The 19,605-nt window shown below is 49.0% G+C and overlaps 1 protein-coding gene across 9 annotated transcripts; it reads right to left on the bottom strand.

Moving 5' to 3' along the window:
• Positions 1–46: 46 nt before the first annotated feature.
• Positions 47–18,125, bottom strand: C1RL (complement C1r subcomponent like). 9 transcript variants are annotated; one of them, XM_059886217.1, is made up of 11 exons: positions 18,014–18,125; positions 17,226–17,306; positions 16,802–17,081; positions 12,645–12,888; positions 11,021–11,146; positions 10,811–10,885; positions 8,413–9,171; positions 4,701–4,923; positions 2,041–4,029; positions 404–572; positions 49–128 (listed from the first exon to the last, which is right to left on the bottom strand). In XM_059886217.1, exons 1-9 carry the CDS (start codon positions 18,094–18,096, stop codon positions 4,002–4,004), a joined length of 1,899 nt encoding a protein of 632 aa, XP_059742200.1. In that variant the 5' UTR covers positions 18,097–18,125; the 3' UTR covers positions 49–128; positions 404–572; positions 2,041–4,001. The 9 variants fall into 9 exon arrangements, with proteins under 9 accessions (XP_059742203.1, XP_059742200.1, XP_059742202.1 ...); XM_059886219.1 differs by lacking the exon at positions 49–128 and having other exon boundaries at positions 191–572; positions 2,041–2,254; positions 3,932–4,029; XM_059886220.1 differs by lacking the exon at positions 404–572 and having other exon boundaries at positions 47–128; positions 3,932–4,029.
• Between the last annotated feature and the right edge of the window lie 1,480 nt (positions 18,126–19,605).

Here is a 19,605-nt window from a genome sequence, read left to right as displayed (position 1 = left end):
AAGTCTGTGTGGAAGGTCAGCAGTATCCTGTTTCCTTGGGACACAAATTCCATCCTTTCAGGGGGGTTGCCCAGGGGAGAGCCCAGCTGCCCACAGAACGTCCCTAGGGTCTTCTTATCAGTAGAGATCTGTGGAGGAGGGACCGGGGGACAAGCTGTTGAAGGGACACGTCCCACGTGGAACATCATGAAGGTCAGTGAGGGTCATCCTTCTCCTGAACCACAGAAGTGATCCCGCCTCTTTCTGGACAGCCTCCAGCTGCTCTCTACCTGATGGGCTCTGGCTGTTGCAACTTCCCCAGGGGCCTTTCCTCTGTCCTCTGCATCCCTATTGGCTGACTTTGCACATTATCCCGTGCCTGGGACATCGGCCCTCCCTTTTATGCCCCCCATCTGTGACAAACCTAGGTAGCATATTAAAAAGCCGAGACATCACTCTGCCAACAAAGTAGTCAGAGATATGGTGTTTCCAGTATTCATGTATGGATGTGGGAGCTGAACCATAACGAAGGCTGAGTGCTGAAAAATTGATGCCTTCAAATTGTGATGCTGGAGAAGACTCTTGTGAATCCCCTGGACAACAGATAGATCAAACCAGTCAATCCTAAAGGAAATCAACCCTGAATATTCATTGGAAGGACTGAGGTTGAAGCTGAATCCCCAATACTTCGGCCACCTGCTGCAAAGAGCTGACTCAGTGGAAAAGACCCTGATGCTGGGAAAGATTGAGGGCAGGAGGAGAAGGGGACGACAGATGAATGATGGTTGAATAGCATCACCAACTCAGTGGACATGAGTTTGAGCAAACTCTGGGAGACAGTGAAGGACAGGGGAGCCTGGTGTGCCGCAGTCCATGGGTTTGCAAAGAGTCAGATACGACTTAGTGACTGAACGACAACGTGTGTCAGACCGTTCTTCACCCCCTACCTCCTCCTGTGTCCGCCTCCCACTGGAATCCTGATTACCTCTTCCCGGTTTCTATCATTCCTTCATCCCTAGAGCCTTGATGGTATGCTTAACCCTCTGTCCTGTCCTTCCACCTTGTTTTGGTCAACCCATTCCTGTTCAGGCATGACTCCTGATATTCAGCTGAATGTGAGCATCTGGGACCTGCCAGCTTAGAAGGCATCACTGAGCTCTCCTTACCTCTTCCTTCACAGATTCCTTAACTCCTGCAAAGCAGAAGACATCTCTCCTCCTATCTCATCCCCACTTTGCTTACTACCAGCACTGCGGACATCTCAAGTCCTCTGGGCTGGGAAGATATGGCATTTTCATGGTATTCTTTTTATACCCTCCAGAGGATCTCCTGGAAATAGTATTTATGGGTTGTGTGTAGGCTCTATCTGAATCCTGAATCAAGAACCTCATTTTTTATTTTTATTTTTTATTTTTAGGCTGTGCTGTGCAGCATGTGGAATCCTAGTTCCCCACCTAAGTTCCCCAGGAATCAAACCTGGGCCCCCTGCCTTGGGAGCACAGAGTCTTAGCCACTGGACCACTGGGGAAGTCTCCAGGAATCTCATTTTTATTGGATGTAGAAAGAGGGACTGGGATGGGGCCCTTGGTCATGACAGAGGAGAGGGGACTGAGCCCACTGTCCTGGCTAGACACCACCCTTGAGCCACCACCACACACATGCCGCTTCCCCACGTCCCTGTGTTCCTGGTGAGGAGGCAGCCACGGTGACACTCTCCATGGCAACAGGGAAACCGAGGCATGGAAGTTTCCAAAATCCTCCGGGCAAGTAAGCAGACAGGGAAGGTTTTTCTGATTCCTGTGGACAGTGCATTCCCCAAGAGCAGGGCCTGTCCCCTCCCTCTCTGTTTCTCCCCTCTGTGCTCCATGAGGGTCTCTCAGAGCAGTGGCCTCCCATCCTCGACACCCCTGGACTTCCAGAACCCCACCTGGCCATCAGCTTTCACCGGCTTGGGGCTGTGTCCCCAGGCAGGGTGTCCTAGCCAGGCCGGTCAGAACCCGGGTCCCCCGATTCCAGAGACACTCAGTTCTCCCTCTGCCCACCCCCCAATCTTCCCCCTACCTTGACATAGTCATAGAAACAACCTTGCGAAGGCTCCAGGTCAAACTGCCAGAACTGAGTTTCACCCTGTACCCCGTGGGTACTGTGACCACAGTGGTCCTCTCAATGCTTGGGGAACAGAGGGGATGTCACCTGCCCATAGAGCCTCTGAGGGATGGGGATGGCGCCTCCCACTCCGTAGAACAGGACTGGTGGCAGAAGGTATAAGAGCCACCTGCCAAAAGGAAAAAGGTGTGTCTGTAGGGCGGGAGGGGTGCAGACACTTGCTGTCTGGTAGGGGACAGGATTGCTGTACCGCCAGGCATTTTCCTCTCGGTCCATTCTAGATCTCAGGGAGATGTCCTAGGGTGGGTGGGGAGGGTGCAGGGGGGAGGCTGGTCTCTGCAGCTGCTGCATTGGGTGCTCCTCCCCGGGGCAGTGTCCAGTCCAGAGGTCATCACACTCCCCCACCTCTCTCCCCAGCCTCCTCCCTGCCCTGTTGCATCACTCTGCTTCCCTTCCAGGAATCGCGTGGCTTGGGACCAGTTAACTGAGGGTGAGGGTTTCCAGTCATGGTCTCTGAAATGGCTCCCACATATTCAGCAAGGCCTCTGGGAGAGACCACCTATGGAAGAGGGCCTCAGGCATGGAGGCTGACCCTCCAGGCTGAGGGACTCCCCACCTCGCTGCTCCCTATGAGCTGGAGGAGGAAGGCAATGTGGCCTCACCTCCTGAGTCTGAGTCTCCTTTCTCCTGAGGAGGAGGGATGGGCATGTGTTTGAGTGTGTTCCTGCGTGTGCACACTGGAGGGATATGGCATATGGGGAGGGGCAGCGTGCTCCCACCCCCCTGAGTAATTATGGGCACAATGGTCCTCCCGTGCCCAGGATTCTTCCCTCTGGTGTCTCACTCCCTCCTTGGTCCCCATCAGGCTCACATTTCTTAAGGCCTGTTGTTGGATCCCTAACTCTCGTGACAAGGTCTTCATCCACTCTGCATCCAGGGAGAGCAGGGTCATGCAGAGAAGGGAAGGGGGTGGGAGGGTCTGTGGAGGGGAAGTGGTGACCATTCTGGGAAACCATTCCCTGGAGGAAGGTTGTAGGGAATGAGCTATTTGCATAAGCAAAACCAGAAGGAAAAAAAAATTCTGTTTCCAGTTTAATTTGGTTTGGTTGTGAAATGTCTAATGGTGCTCCCAACTGCTGGCCCACATGGGGAAGGGCTAGAGATGGTTCTGCATTTTTAGTAGCAGCAGTGAAAGTCGCTCAGTCATGTCTGCCTCTTTGGGACCCCATGGACTAAAGAGTCCATGTAATTCTCCAGGCCAGAATACTGGAATGGGCAGCCTTTCCCTTCTCCAGGGGATCTTCACAACCCAGGGATTGAACCCAGGACTCTTGCACTGCAGGCGGATTCTTTACCAGTTGAGCCACAAGGGAAGCCCAAGAATACTGGAGTGGGTAGCCGATCCCTTCTCCAGCGGATCTTCCCGACCCAGGAATCGAATTGGGCTCTCCTACATTGCAGGCAGATTCTGCATTTTTCGGAACAGAAAAGCCTTGGGTTTGAGGCCCAGGTGCCACTTTCTAAATCTGACGGGAATGCCCCCTTCCTCAGGGCCCTTCCTGGGGACTGCAGCTGTGTGTTCAGGGTTCCTACCCAAAGGGCACTAGAAATCACAATTAAGGTTTTTTTTTTTTCCTGGCCTTCTCTTCTCCATTAACCTGTTCTTCCTGTTTTTAGTCAGCCAGCAGCTCTGGTCCAGGAACGACCAGGGTTCAATGCCCAGAATAATGGAACAGGATCAAGAATCAGAGACGGGAAGTGCAGGACAACACAGAGGAGAGAGAAGCTTGGTTGCCCTGGGCACCCACCCTGCTTCCCTCATCAGTGACACACAGAGGGAACTTACCTGATGGTCTAGTGGTTAAAACATCATGTATCCAACGCACGGTGTATGGGTTTGATATCTGGTCAGGGAACTACGATACCACATGCCATGTGGTGCGGCTAATAAAGAAATCAAAAAAAGTAGAGTGGGGGGCTGCTGCCACTGCAAAGCACCACTAGGGTCTGTTTCAAGACCCTCCCAGGACTTCCCTGGTGGTCCAGGGGTTAGGACTCCCAGCTTCCCATACAAGGGGCATACGTTTGATCCCTGGTTGGAGAACTAAGATCCCACACGCAGTGCAGGAACAAAACAAAACAAAACCAAACAACCCTTCCTCCCCCCTCAATGGACTCAGGCCTGCCAATGAACTTGTCCCTTAGAGGAACAAGGGCAGTTGAGGACAGGATGGAGGCATCTTCTTATCCTCAGCATCTGGTCCAGAGTGTGAGCCCCTGAGGATTATGGCAACTGGGGCTGGGCAAACAGGGTGGCTGTGGACCACCAGTGACTTGGTATTTTCCCAGCAGAAGTCAGGCCCCCAGAAGGAGAAAGGGCTTTTGTATCTCTCATCCTTCAGAAGGCCACTGTGTTCTGTATTAAACATCTGCTCTTTAGGGAAGCCTTCTCTCCAGGGCTCAGAGACCCCACGACAATGTGTTCCCCCAGGAGGCTCAGATCCAGAACAGCCTCTAAGTGCTCAGGCCTCTGTCGTCTACCCTGCTTGTTTCCCCTATTAGATGAGTCCCTCCACCTCTCTACCTGCCCGCTCACTTATCCATTTGGAAGCTACCTATTTAATGTGCCAGGCGCTTTCCCAGGCCCCGGGGCAGCTCCCTGTGAGGCAGTGAGCAGGTCGTCACTGAATGTAGTCTGAGAGCAGGAGCACTGAAGAGGCCAGGTGGATCCAGGTTGGAGGGTTTCACTAGCAGGCTTGTATATCAGCGCCAAGGAGTGAATCTGCTGGCAGGGCTGATCCATGACATGACCCACGACATGATCTGTGCCCTTGTCAGCTGAGGAAGGACACAAGATAAGGAAGAGGGTGAGGGCCAGATCAGGGGGCAAGAAAGAAGGGGCACCTAGGGACTTCCCTGGGGGTCCAGTGGTTAAGACTTCACCTTTCAATGCAGGGGACGAAGGTTTGATCCCTGGTTGGGGAGCTAGGATCTCACATGCCTTGTGGTCAAAAAGAATCAAAATATAAACAGAACCAATATTGTAACCAATTCAATAGACTTTAAAAATGGTCTAAATAAAAAAAGATCTTAAAAAATAAAGAAGGTGTATCTGGTCTAGTAAATTTCACGTTAGTATCTGGATAGCAGTGTGTGTATGTTTGTGTGTGTGTGCGCGTGTGTGTGTGTGTGTTGTGTGTTTACCATGATGGTAGGATGGAAGACGTACAGGTAGAAGAGGTGGTCCAAGAAGGTAAGTCTTGGCAGGAGTGCTCCCATCTGGCTTAGGGGATCCGAGTTCTGTCCTGGTAGCATGTACCATGACTGGACCTCATTAGCTCAGCCCCAGCCTGACCCCCTCTCTGCCCAACCACACACAGCAACCTTGACTTATATGTAGTGTTGGGCTTCCCTGGTGGATCAAATGGTAAAGAATCTGCCCACAGTGTAGGAGACCAGGGTTCTATTCCAGGGTTGAGAAGATCCCCTGGAGAAGGAAATGGCAACCCAATCCAATATCCTTGCCCGGAGAATTCCATGGACAGAGGAGCCAGGCAGGCTGCAGTTCATAGTGTAGCAAAAAGTCAGACAGGACTGAACAACTAACATTCACTTCCTTCATATACTGTGTTATACCCTTGACTTACACCCTGGGCAGAAAGAATGAAGATTGCTCAGGCACTTGTTTTGAAACCAGTACTGAAGACATTGTTATATTGATCATGCCTTTTAAGATTTGATTCTGGGGAGAAAAAAGTTTCTCTCTTAAGTTAATAGATGTTATCCTTCTGTGGGTATATTTATATCTATATAACTGTACTTATATCTACCTCTAGACATATCTGTCTAGATATAGATATAGAAGTATAGACTCCACTATTTGCTAAATTTTATTTAATGAGTACATGTCACTTTTATTTATCTTGTTTTTATTATTGAAAATGTGGTATGAGTTTCTCCCTACCAAGGCAAAAGATATATTCCTACATATTTTAACATTGTTTTGGTAGGGGAAAAACTCATATCATGTTTTCAATAATAAAAACAAGTAAGATAAATAAAAGTAACATGTACTCATTAAATAAAATTTAGCAAATAGTGGAGAATAAGGGAAACAAAACTGCCACAATCACTAAAAGTAACTCAGTTTAATATTTTGAATATTTTATACTATCTATAGATTTAAAAATGGAACTAACCACATGTATGTATAACTCTGAATTCTGCTATTTTTCAAAGATAAATTCAACCTTTAACCATATAGCTAACTTGACCTTGAAGGCTAGCAAATTTGCTCTCTTCTGTTTTACAGTATTCATTTTCTATTTCCATGTGAAAAACTGCATTTTATTTGCTTCTTTTACTGTGCATCAGCTCAGTTCAGTTCAGTTCAGTCGCTCACTCGTGTCCGACTCTTTGCGACCCTATGGACTGCAGCATGCCAGGCCTCGTTGTCCATCACCAACTCCTGGAGTTTAGTCAAACTCATGTCCATTGAGTCAGTGATGCCATCCAACCATCTCATCCTCTGTCGTCCCCTTCTCTTCCCACCTTCAATCTTTCCCAGCATCAGGGTATTTTCCAATGAGTCAGTTCTTCACATAAGGTGGTCAAAGTATTGGAGTTTCAGCATCAGTCCTTCCAATGAATATTCAGAATTGATTCCCTTTAGGATGGACTGGTTGGATCTCCTTGCAGTCCAAGGGACTCTCAAGAGTCTTCTCCAACACCACAGTTCAAAAGCATCGATTCTTTGGTGCTCAGCTTTCTTTATAGCCCAACCCTCACATCCACATAGGACCACTGGAAAAACCAATAGCTTTGACTATGGACCTTTGTTGGCAAAGTAATGTCTCTGCTTTTTAATACTCCGTCTAGGTTGGTCATAACTTTTATTCCAAGTAGCAAGCATCTTTCAATTTCATGGCTGCAGTCACCATCTGCAGTGATTTTGAAGCCCCCAAAAATAAAGTCTCTCACTGTTTCCATTGTTTCCCCATCTATTTGCCATGAAGTGATGGGACCAGATGCCATGGTCTTGTTTTCTGAATGTTGAGCTTTAAGCCAACTTTTTCCATTCTCCTCTTTCACTTTCATCAAGAAGCTCTTTAGTTCTTCTTCGCTTTCTGCCATAAGGATGGTGTCATCTGCATATCTGAGGTTAGTAATATTTCTCCCGGCAATCTTGATTCCAGCTTGTGCTTCTTCCAGCCCAGCGTTTCTCATGATGTACTCTGCATATAAGTTAAATAAGCAGGGTGACAATACACAGCCTTGACGTACTCCTTTTCCTATTTGGAACCAGTCTGTTGTTCCATGTCCAGTTCTAACTGTTGCTTCCTGACCTGCATACAGTTTTCTCAGGAGGCAGGTCAGGTGGTCTGGTATTCCCATCTCTTTAAGATGAAAAAAAAAAAAAAAAATCAGCTCAAGTTCTTATTAAAATTAAAGAGTTGGTCTTTTCAGGTGGAGCAGTGCTTGATGGTGGGGACAGGGCCCAGGCAGTCCAGCAGTGCTGGGAATGCCTACAGGAATGTCCACCCAGGGCTGGGCTCACCAAGGACTCTGCAGTAGCCGGGCCAGCAGGAAGGTGTGAGCACCTGTTGTGATCTTCACCAAGGGAGTGCCTGAAAGGATGTGGAGACTGGGGAGTGGGCGATACAGTAGGTTTTTAGGACACCTAGAGGTGTTGAGGTGTGCTGAAAAGCACGTCTTCACTGTCCTGTATCAGCTGTGGGGTTTGCAAAAGTCCCTTATCTCCCTGAGCTTCAGTTTCCTTTGTGGTAAAGCAGCGGATAACAACTCAACCTTTGCAAAGTTGCTGTGAGGAGTCAATGAAGTAACATGGGAAGCGCCTGGTTGTTTTTTTTTCTTTTTCCTGATTTAAAACAACAAAAAGAGCTATGACTCCAAATGCAGCCATGGGTTGTGCTTGGTGAAGCCAAGAGTTTGAGTATTTGAAGGTGGACTACAGGGGCTTCGGAATGTTCCAGAAATGAAATGAATTGAGACTACTCCTTCACAGCACTTGAACAGGGGGATGAGAAGGTGACTGTCTCCTAAGAGAGTACAGAAGAAGCTGCATCCGCAGGAGATGGAGTTCAGAGCAGAGATTAATGGGGCTTCCCGGGTGTGGCACAAGCCCCCTAGGAAGATGGAGGGTGAGGAGGAGGGGCTGTGGGAGGCAAGGATTTCTCTGGCTCTGTGGCCTAATTAGGTCTCCCTGCCTCCACCCGCCCACGCCCAGGGCTCAGTCCTGAACCCAGACCTCTCCCTGGGCTCTACAGTGGGCGCCCAGCCCAGCCCCTCGGGGTCAGTCCTTCTCACCCATCACTCCCCGGATCCAGTCCACATAGTCGAGCACTTTGGTGTAGAAGCCGTACCCCTCGCCACACCCGATGCCCCAGGACACGATGCCCGTGGCCACCCAGCGCTGGGTGCGATCGTCCCACACCACGAAGGCGCCGCCGCTGTCCCCTTGGCAGACACTCTGCGGCCGCGTCTGGTCCCCGGCGCAGAACATGCCATCGGTGAATGCCTCGGGCCTCTGCCTCTCCCGGAGCCAGGCCTCGCAGGCTGCCCTCGGGGCCACGGGCAGCCGCGAGTACTTGAGCTTGGTGCTCAGCCAGTCCATCTCCACGCCGAAGCCGCTGACGTAGCCCCACCGGCCGGGCCGGTACAGGGCCTCGCGGTCCGGCAGGCAGACTGGGAGGAGGTGGGGGCCTAGGGGAACGCTGCGCTCCAGCTCCAGGAGCGCGATGTCTCCGTGGAAGTCATGGGGCTCCTCCTGATGGTAGTCTGGGTGCACGACCACGCGGCGCACGGGGTGGCGGCCCAGCTCCAGCATCTGGTCTGTGTCCGTGTGGCCCAGGAACACCTGGGCGCTCCGGTTCCTCCCGAGCAAAATGCTGTCCTTGGGGTAGATGGTGTGGGCTGCGGTGAGAACCCAGCGGTCGCCCAGCAGGGCCCCGCCGCCCCTGCCATAGATGCTGGTGAGGGCCTGCCAGGGGAAGCTGCCCAGCTCAGCTCTGGAGGCGCCAAGGGACTCCCGGGTCTGGGAAATGGGGACCACCGGCCGTCCACAGACTGAGAGAGAGGAGGGGTAAAGTCAGCGCTGTATCAAGAGACGCTTATTGAAAACCTGCTTCTGCAACCTCCTCTTCCTCCTCAGGCATTTTTAAAGCTGCTTTTTAATTTTCACCTTTATTTATTTACTTATTTGGCTTCACCATGCAGGCATGTAGGATCTTAGTTCTCTGACCAGGGATCAAACCCGTGCTCTGTGTAGTGGAAGTGCAGATTCTTAACCAGTTGCACCCCTTTTTTCCTAAGCCACTGTTTTAGACTTCCTGCCACCTTCTTTGAACAATATCGTGCAGCAAGGAGCATTTGTCTGTGGTGTCTCCTGTCTATTTGTGTGTCATTTCTGTATTTTTGACATCTCCCCCTCCCAGAGCACGAGGTCAGGCTGCCCCTAGAGCTTTCTGTGGCTCTGGAGTAAAACCTGACAAAAGTACTAAGATTGGGTTAGAAAGGCCATGTTTGACTGAGTTTCAAAAATGGTGGATCTGAGGGAATTCCCTGGTGGTCCGCTGGTTAGGCTTCTGTGCTTTCACTACCGTGGCAATTCCATTCGGTCCCTGGTCATTGAACTAAGATCCCACAAGCTGAATGAGTCAAAAAATTAAAAACAAAACCAAATAGACGACCAGCCAACAATGCTAGATCTGAACCGCCCTCTATTGCTGGTAGGAATGTAAAATGGTTCAACTGCTGTGGAAAACTGTGTGGCCATTCCTCAAAAAGGCAAACACAGAGTTAGTGTGTGAGCCAGCAATGCCACTCCTAGGTCTATACCCAAGAGAACTAAAGGTGTTCTCGCTGTGGCAATACCCATAAAAGGCAGAAAAGTGTAAATGACCCAAATGTCAACCCGCCGCTGAATGGATAAACAAAGTGGTTTGTCTGCACAGTGGAATTCTATTCAGCCATGAGGAGGAACGGGATCCTGACATGCGCTGCAGCGCGGGTGAACCTGGAAAGCATCACACTAACTGCGAGAAGCCAGGCACAAAAGCCATTATAGGATTCCCTTGAGATGCCATGTCTGGAACAGGCAAGTCCACAGAGATAGAAAGTGGTTAGTGGTTGCCAGAGGACTGGGAGAAGGTAGAGTTGGAGTCTCTTTGGGGGATGATGGAAATGTTCTAGAATAAGTGGTAACGGTTGCACAAATCATGAACATGCTAAAAATGACTGAATTGTGCACTTCAGTGATTTTTATGTTATATGAACTTTACATTACACACACAAAAAATGCTTTAAAACTATGCTAGGCTTTCAGGCACGATAGCATCAAGGTAGGGAGATATTTGGGGGAAGAGAGCCTGTCGTGTATCCTTAAAGCAGACCATATCTGCTTTATGAAAACCCAATAGAGGGTTTTCTCTTATTTCAGCTCATCTGTTTCTCTTCCTCTTTCATTTTCCATCTGATTAGCTTATTTATGGCTTTTCCTTTCTGGGTTATCCTTTGACCCTCAAGATTAAGGGGTGAGCTCCTTGCTTCTCCTTTTCTGGGCCTTCTTGGTTTCCCTTTCCTTCCTCACTTTCTGCTTTTCCTTCCCCCTTTCTATTCTAAGGCCGTCTGGCACCCACAGGCCCAAACGCAGCTGAGGCCCTTCTGGGAAGCGGCTGTCTTCATGGCACCACAGGTGCCCACTCACCAGGCACACAGCGGGGAGCCTCCTCCCTTTTCTGGGTCTGCTTCCAGGGCACCTGGGCAGTGCAAGTGAGTGTCCCTGAGGAGTGAAACGAGGGAGGCAGAGAATAGGCTCAGAGCTGGGAGGTAGGGGCTGAAAGAGGCCTCAGGTCTCTCAGGGGTGGGAGGGGAGTAAGACAGGTAGGAGCTGAATCCTCTGCAGATAGGGACTCACCTGAGGGCTTGGCCTCGTAATAGGGCTCCTGGCAGCAGCTCTGGATCTCAGTGGGGTTGTCTCCAGGTGTGGGGATGGCCTTGGGGCCCCCAGTGGCCTGGTTGATGGGCTGAGTATAATTCACAGCTATAGGAAAACAGCAGTCATTAGTACGGAGAACAGAATTGCAAACTGGCAACCCAGGGATTGAATCTGGTCTGTGGCCATGTTTAGTTTGACCTGCACAGTCTTTTGGAAATTTTTATTTTTTTATTTATTTGGCATTGCATCACAGCTTGGAGGATCTTAGTTCCCCGACCCGGGATTAAACCCAGATCCTCAACAGTGAAGGCATCAAGTCCTAACCACTGGATCACAGGGAATTCCCAGCACAGTCTTTTCTTTTTTTAAACATTTGAATTATTTGAATTGTTTTTCACCAATCAGATTGTTAATGCTAAAAAGTTTGAAAATAACTGTGAAATTAGGGAAGGGGAAACAGACATTTTTCATATGTGGTTAGTGGGAGTGTAAATTAGTAAAACTTTTGTAAGGAAATTTAGCAATATCAAAATTAAAATTGCACACATTTTTCAATTTTTTATTTCTAGGAATTTATCCTCAAGCATGTGCTCAATAATGTATATAAGAAGATATTCAGAGCAGTACTCTTTGTAGGATCTAACTATCTATCAGTGAAAGACTGATTAAATATACTATGATGCATCAATAAAGGAATATTGTATGGTCTTTATAGAGAACCAGGCAATGCTAATTGCCTAAATCCTGGTGGTGCAGTGGTTCGGACTCAGCACTTTCACTGCCAGGGCCTGAGTTTGATCTCTGGTCAGGGAGCTAAGATCCCGCAAGCTACAAGGTATGGCATATATGTATATATATATATATGTTTAATTGAATGAAAAAGGGCAAATTTAAAACATCGTGACTAGTATGCAACACACACACACCACAGTACTTGTATTCGAGGAGCCTAGAATGCCTTTGGAAGAATACCCAGGGAACAGAACAGGGTCATTTTTGGGCAAGGGAGCCAGGGACTAAGGGCCAGAGATCAGAGGAAGATTATTTTTATTGAAAATTTTACTCACGGGCATGTCTTATGTTTCAAAAAGCCTGAGGTTACCATTTGTAAATCTAGAATTTCACTTAAAAATCTGAATTTTCAGCTTCTGTTAAAATATGAGATGATCTGCCAGCACTGGGCCTGTCAATCTGCAGGGAAAAAATGGAGCTGAGCTGGTGCCCCAGGTACCAGGCTACTCACCAGAGGGCAGGCTGGGCAGCAAGGGGCTAAGCCCCAGTGTCCCAAACCCCCAGTCTCAGCTTCCACTGGTCACTTCAAGATACCAGGGAGGGCTTCCCTAGTGTTCCAGTGGTTAAGAATCTGCCTTACAATGCAGGCAACGTGAGTTGGATCCCTGGTTGAGGAAGATCCCACATACCACGGAGCAACTAAGTCCATGCACCACAACTATTGAGCCCATGTTCCTTCCACAATAAGAGAAGCCACTGCAGCAAGAAGCCCAAGCACCGCAACTGGAGAGTAGCCCCCCTCGCTGCAACTACAGAAAGCTGGCATGCATCAGTGAAGACCCAGCACAGCCAAAAAAAAAAAAAAAGATACCGGGGCCAGGGCTGTGGGCAGGGACTTCCCTCCCTGCACCCTGGGGGGCACCCTCACCCACGGCTTGGTAGAGAGCCAGGAAGCCCTTGTGGAAGCCTGGGGTCTTGTCTTCAGAGGCTGGTGCACTGAAGGTCAGCCGCAAACTGTTCCCTGAGGACACAAACTCCTTCTGACCAGGGGGCCTGCCCAGCAGGGAGCCCTGTTGCCCGCAGAACTGGCCAAGATCCATCCCACTGGCTGTGAGCTGCAAGGGGAGGGGGTAGGCATGTATGGGGTAAACCTGACCACCCATGGTCATAGGGTCATGTCAGAGTGTGGACCCCAGCCCCACTTTGAAGGTTCTGCACACTGTTGGGGTTTGGAAGCTGTATCACCTCCTGGAAACTTCCTTAACTCAGTTCCTGTTCCATTTCTGATTCCCAAGTTTCTTCAATCTATGATCAGATATCTAGCCGATTTCTTTAGCCTGCCATAGTTACATCATACAGCCCACCTTATTTCAAGAATTGAAATGGAAACTTAATAACTGGATTGTACAATGTTATGGATGGAAGTTCATAACATTGTACCAGAGGCTGCGATCAAAATCATTCCCAAGAAAAAGAAATGCAAAAAGGCAAAATGGTTGTCTGAGGAGGCCTTACAAATAGCTGAGAAAAGAAGAGAAGCGAAAGGCAAAAGAGAAAAGGAAAGATATACCCATCTGAGTGCAGAATTTCAAAGAATAGCAAGGAGAGATAAGACAGCCTTCCTAAGTGAAGAATGCAAAGAAATAGAGGAAAACAATAGAATGGGAAAGACTAGAGATCTCTTCAAGAAAATTAGAGATACCAAGGGAATATTTCATAAAAAGATGGGCACAATCAAGGACAGAAATGGTATGGACCTAACTGAAGCAGAAGATATTAAGATGAGGTGGAAAGAATGCACAGAAGAAATATACAAAAAAGATCTTCATGACCCAGATAACCATGATGGTGTGATTGCTCACCTAGAGCAAGACATCCTGGAATGTGAAGTCAAGTGGGCCTTAGGAAGCATCACTATGAACAAAGCTAGTGGAAGTGATGGAATTCCAGTTGAGCTATTTCAAATTCTGAAAGATGATGCTGTGAAAGTGCTGCACTCAATATGCTAGCAAATTTGGAAAACTCAGCAGTGGCCACAGGACTGGAAAAGGTCAGTTTTCATTCCAATCCCAAAGAAAGGCAATGCCAAAGAATGCTCAAACTACCGCACAATTGCACTCATCTCACACACTAGTAAAGTAATCCAAGCCAGGCTTCAGCAGTATGTGAACCGTGAACTTCCAAATGTTCAAGCTGGTTTTAGAAAAGGCAGAAGAACCAGAATCTGCTGGATCATCGAAAAAGCAAGAGAGTTCCAGAAAAACATCTATTTTTGCTTTATTGACTATGCCAAAGCCTTTGACTGTGTGGATCACAATAAACTGTGGAAAATTCTTCAAGAGATGGGAATACCAGACCACCTCACCTGCCTCTTGAGAAACGTATATGCAGGTCAAGAAGCAATAGAACTGGACATGGAACAACAGACTGGTTCCAAATAGGAAAAGGAGTACGTCAAGGCTGTATATTATCACCCTGCTTATTTAACTTCTATGCAGAGTACATCATGAGAAACACTGGACTGGAAGAAGCATAAGCTGGAATCAAGATTGCTGGGAGAAATATCAATAACCTCAGATATGCAGATGACACCACCCTTATGGCAGAAAGTGAAAATGAACAAAGAAGAACCTCTTGATGAAAGTGAAAGAGGAGAGTGAAAAATCTGGCTTAAAACTCAACATTTAAAAAAATTAGATCATGGCGTCCGGTCCCATTACTTCATGGCAGGGACTAAAAAGCCTCTTGATGAAAGTGAAAGAGGAGAGTGAAAAAGTTGGCTCTTTTTAAATGTTAAAGCTAAACATTCAGAAAACCAGATACCAGATAAGATCATGGTATCTGGTCCCATCACTTCATGGCAAATAGATGTGGAAACAGTGTCAGACTTTATCTTTTTGGGCTCCAAAATCACTGCAGATGGTGATTGCAGCCATGAAATTAAAAGACGCTTACTTCTTGGAAGGAAAGTTATGACCAACCTAGATAGCATATTGAAAAGCAGAGATATTACCTTGCCAACAAAGGTCCATCTAGTCAAGGCTATGGTTTTTCCAGTGGTCATGTATGGATGTGAGAGTTGGATTGTGAAGAAAGCTGAGCACCGAAGAATTGATGCTTTTGAACTGTGGTGTTGGAGAAGACTCTTAAGAGTCCCTTGGACTGCAAGGAGATCCAACCAGTCCATTCTGAAGGAGATCAGTCCTGGGATTTCTTTGGAAGGAATGATGCTAAAGCTGAAACTCCAATACTTTGGCCACCTCATGGAAAGAGTTGACTCATTGGAAAAGACCCTGATGCTGGGAGGGATTGGGGGCAGGGGGAGAAGGGGATTACAGAGGATGAGATGGCTGGATGGCATCACCAACTTGATGGACATGAGTTTGAGTGAACTCCGGGAGTTGGTGATGGACAGGGAGGCCTGGTGTGCTGCGATTCATGGGGTCACAAAGAGTCGGACATGACTGAGTGACTGAACTGAACTGAGGCATCAACAGTATGTGAACTGAGAACTTCCAGATGTTCAAGGTGGAGTTAGAAAAGGCAGAGGAACCAGATATCAAATAGCCAACATCTGCTGGATCATAGAAAAAGTAAAAGAATTCCAGAAAACCATCTACTTCTTCTTTATTGACTATACCAAAGTCTTTGACTCTGTGGATCACAACAAACTCTGGAACATTCTTAAAGCAATGGGAATACCAGACCACCTTACCTGCCTCCTGAGAAACCTGTATGGAGGTCAAGAAGGAACAGTTAGAACTGGACATGAACAATGGACTGGTTCCAAACTGGGAAAGGAGTAAGTCAAGGCTGTATATTGTCACCCCACTTATTTAACTTCTAAGAGTACATCATGTGAAATGCCAGGCTGGATGAAGCACAAGCTGGAATCAAGATTGCCAGGAGAAGTATCAATAACCTCAGATATGCAGATGACACCACCCTTATGGCAGAAAGCGAAAATGAACAAAGAAGAAGCTCTTGATGAAAGTGAAAGAGGAGAGTGAAAAATCTGGCTTAAAACTCAACATTTAAAAAACTAAGATCATGGCATCCGGTCCCACCATTTCATGGCAAATAGATGGGGGAACAATGGAAACAGTGACAGATTTTATTTTTGGGGGCTCCAAAATCACTGCAGATGGTGACTACAGGCATGAAATTAAAAGACGCTTGCTCCTTGGAAGAAAAGCTATGACCAACCTAGACAGCATATTAAAAAGCTGAGACATTATCTTGCCAACAAAGATCTGTCTAGTCAAAGCTATGATTTTTTCCAGTAGTCATGTGTGGATGTGAGAGTCGAACCGTAAAGAAAGGCTGAGCACCGAAGAATTGATGCTTTTGAACTGTGTTGTTGGAGAAGACTCTTGAGAGTCCCTTGGACTGAAAGGAGATCAAACCAGTCAATCCTAAATGAAATCAAACCTGAATATTCATTGGAAGGACTGAGGATGAAGCTCCAATATTCTGGCTACCTGATGTGAAGAACTGACTCATTGGATAAGATGCTAATGCTGGGAAAGGTTGAAGGCAGGAGAAGAAGGGGACAATAGAGGATGAGATGGTTGGAAGGGATCACTGACTCAATGGACATGAGTTTGAGCAAGCTGAGGGAGTTGGTGATGGACAGGGAGGCCTGGCATGCTGCAGTCCATGGGATCGCAGAGTCCGATGCAACTGAGCAATTTAACTGAACTAAACATCCAGCTCCTGAGCCCGACAGTGCAGGCACACAACATGCTTGATGATGCACTTTTAATGACTGATGTGTGAGTTCTTGCTTTCAACTCTAGGGATTTGCAGTGTTTGTGTGTCCCTTGGTGAGGCTTCCTGACCTGTGGCCTTCTCTCTCGTTGGTGGGGCCCAAATGGCAGGGTGCACAGGTAAGCATGGGCCCTCAGCTGGGAGACCCGGCCTCCCGGGTAAGCCTCGAGTTTCAGGCCCTGGCCCCCTCCCACTGCCCTGGGCCTCCAGCAGGGGCCCTCCCCATGTGGAGTCCCTCCAGAACCCCACCCAGCTCACTGTGACGGAGTCCCGCTCACAGTCCGGGGATGGCTCCAGGTCAAAGTCCTGGAACAGGAGCCTCACAACATAGCCCTCTGGAGCCTCGATGTCCGTGGAGCTCTCCTGGCCTTTGACGTATGGCTCCGGGTACCCAGGGGACGTCAGCTTCTGGGGCAGCCACTGGGCCAGGAGCACCACGGACCCCTGCGTGGGGAAAGCCTGGAGGACGCCCCAGAGGAGGAACCACCACCTGGGAGTGGGCCAGGGCAGATGGGGCTGCGTGCCTGTGGCCTGCGGCCTGTGGAGACATGAGGGGGCAGGCGGTGCTAAGAGCTGAGAGGCCTGGGCACCTCTGTCCACACTCTTACGGCTCCTCCTGCCCCAATTCCTTCAGCCCCTGGTCAGCCTGTACTTGGACTGTGGATTTTCCACTACTGCCTACCTCCCTGGAGAGGCCCATCCAAGCAGGGGCTGCTTTCTGTCTGCTTCAGCGAACCCCAGCCCACCCTGGCGTCTGATGAGCCTGGAGGTTACAAATGAGAGACATTTAAATATGATAGTGTCCTGGCTGGAGCTTTAGCCAGCACACCCCAGGGCAGGTTGCTGGAGGCTATATGTGTGTGTGTGTGTGTGTGTGTGTGTATGTGAGCATGCACATCTGTCCCGGGGTGCCTTGCCCATGTCCCCAAACTTCTCTCAGCCTCTCTGGCCTCCAATCTCCTCAGCCTCTCCAGCCTCCCCAGCCTCCTCTGCCTCTCCAGACTCCCCAGCTTCCTCTGCCTCTCCAGCCTCCTCAGCCTCCTCAGCCTCCCCAGCCTCTTCTCCCTCTCCAGCCTCCCCAGCCTCCTCAGTCTCTCCAGCCTCCCCAGCCTCTTCTCCCTCTCCAGCCTCCCCAGCCTCCTCAGCCTCTTCAGCCTCCCCAGCCTCTTCTCCCTCTCCAGCCTCCCCAGCCTCCTCAGTCTCTCCAGCCTCCCCAGCCTCCTCAGTCTCTCCAGCCTCCCCAGCCTCCCCAGCCTCTTCTCCCTTTCCAGCCTCCCCAGCCTCCTCAGTCTCTCCAGCCTCCCCAGCCTCCTCAGCCTCTCCAGCCTCCTCAGCCTCCCCAGCCTCTTCTCCCTCTCCAGCCTCCCCAGCCTCTTCTCCCTCTCCAGCCTCCCCAGCCTCCTCAGTCTCTCCAGCCTCTCCAGCCTCCTCAGCCTCCCCAGTCTCTCCAGCCCCTCCAGGCACACTCACATGTTGCCTGGGCAGCGGGTGGAGTGAGGCTTCCCCAGAGACAGTTCCCGCAACTTTGAGACCAGGCATCTGGAACTCGACATCTGAGCCCTGAGAGGACTTGGCCCGAGCCAGGGAACAGGAAGTGGGGCTTGAGAAGGCCTGTGGGGGAGGAGGGAGAAGTTACTGGAAATGAGTTGAGTAATTCTCCTCAGTTCCCTTTTCTCTAGTTCTCTGGGTTGAGCGCCACCTTCTGTCTGATTCAAGAATAGCTCACCTACCCCAAAGCAGAGGAAAAACAGCTGCACAACCGCCCTGGCCCGGAGAGGCCTTCAGGGGTGGGTGGGTGCACTCACTCTAGTCTTTTTCGCACTGTTTAATTTTTACCGTGTGCGTGTCTCACACTCGGTAGGATGGCTCCTTCTGAGATAGCCTTTCGCCTTTAACCAGCAAGACTTCTCCCTCCCTGACCTCCTGCTCATTCTGTAACCAGCCAGCCTCTTGTACACATTGAACTTTATGACCACCCTACCTCCCGCCTCCCCAAACATGTCTGGGCGGGGGTGGGGGGCGCGCGCACTGAGGGAGTCCTTGAATCCCGCCCACAGGCCCCTGACACTGCTTGTCCAGCAGGGCGTGTCGTAAAGCTGATTCCTGGTAGGTCACCGCGCAGGGATTCTTCCTGTTAATTCAAATACCTGCAGGCTCCAAAGCTCTTAAAAACTTGAGGGGGTGGGGCAAAAAAAAAAAGTCTAGCGGAGTAATGGAATTTTACCTTTATGCTAGAAAGGAGAAGAGAGTCCCCAAAGTATCCGTCTGGTCTAACAAATAAACCACAGTCTCACAAGTACTTATGCTTTCTGGAAACGGAAGAGGTTAATTAGTTAATTTACTATTATTTTAGGGACCATTTTAAAAATCTTTATTGAATTTGTTACAATATTGCTTCTGTTTATGACTCAACTAGTAAAGAATCTGCCTGCAATGTGTAAGACCTGGGTTTGATCCCTGAGTAGTGAAGATCCCCTGGAGAAGGAGGCTACCCACTCTGGGATTCTGGCCTGGAGAATTCCATGGACTGTATAATCCATGGGGTCACAAAGAATCGGACACAACTGAGCGACTTCCACTTTCACTTTTCTGTTTTCTGTTTTGGTTTTTTGGCTGCAAAGTATGTGGGACCTTAGCTTCTGGACCACGGGTTGAACGTGCACCCCTTGCATTGGAAGGTGAAGTCTTAACCTCTGAACCACCAGGGAAGTTCCTGAAGAAGTTAATTTAAATATCGGTTTCAGAGGAATAAGTTATCAATGGCTGACCAGAGTTGCAGCCTTTCGTTTGTTTGTTTTGGGGCTGTGCTACACAGCAGACAGGATCTTAGTACCCCAACCAAGGCTTGAACCTGTACCCCAAGCAGTGGAAGCCTGGCATCTTAACCATTGGATTTCCAGAGAATTCCTGAGTTGCTGCCTTTTAAAGTTTATAGATGCCATTGCACTGTTCCTATTGCAATCATCTCTGAAGTCTGAATATCTTAAAAATATTCCTCCATACAAGTTACACTCCCAAAGATGACAGAAGTATAACAGAGAACAGGATTACCTATCTTCACT

The sequence above is a fragment of the Bos taurus genome, chromosome 5, assembly GCF_002263795.3.
Source record: "Bos taurus isolate L1 Dominette 01449 registration number 42190680 breed Hereford chromosome 5, ARS-UCD2.0, whole genome shotgun sequence".
In the NCBI taxonomy this organism is placed as follows: domain Eukaryota; kingdom Metazoa; phylum Chordata; class Mammalia; order Artiodactyla; family Bovidae; genus Bos; species Bos taurus.
This window is presented reverse-complemented; position numbering and strand designations above follow the sequence as displayed.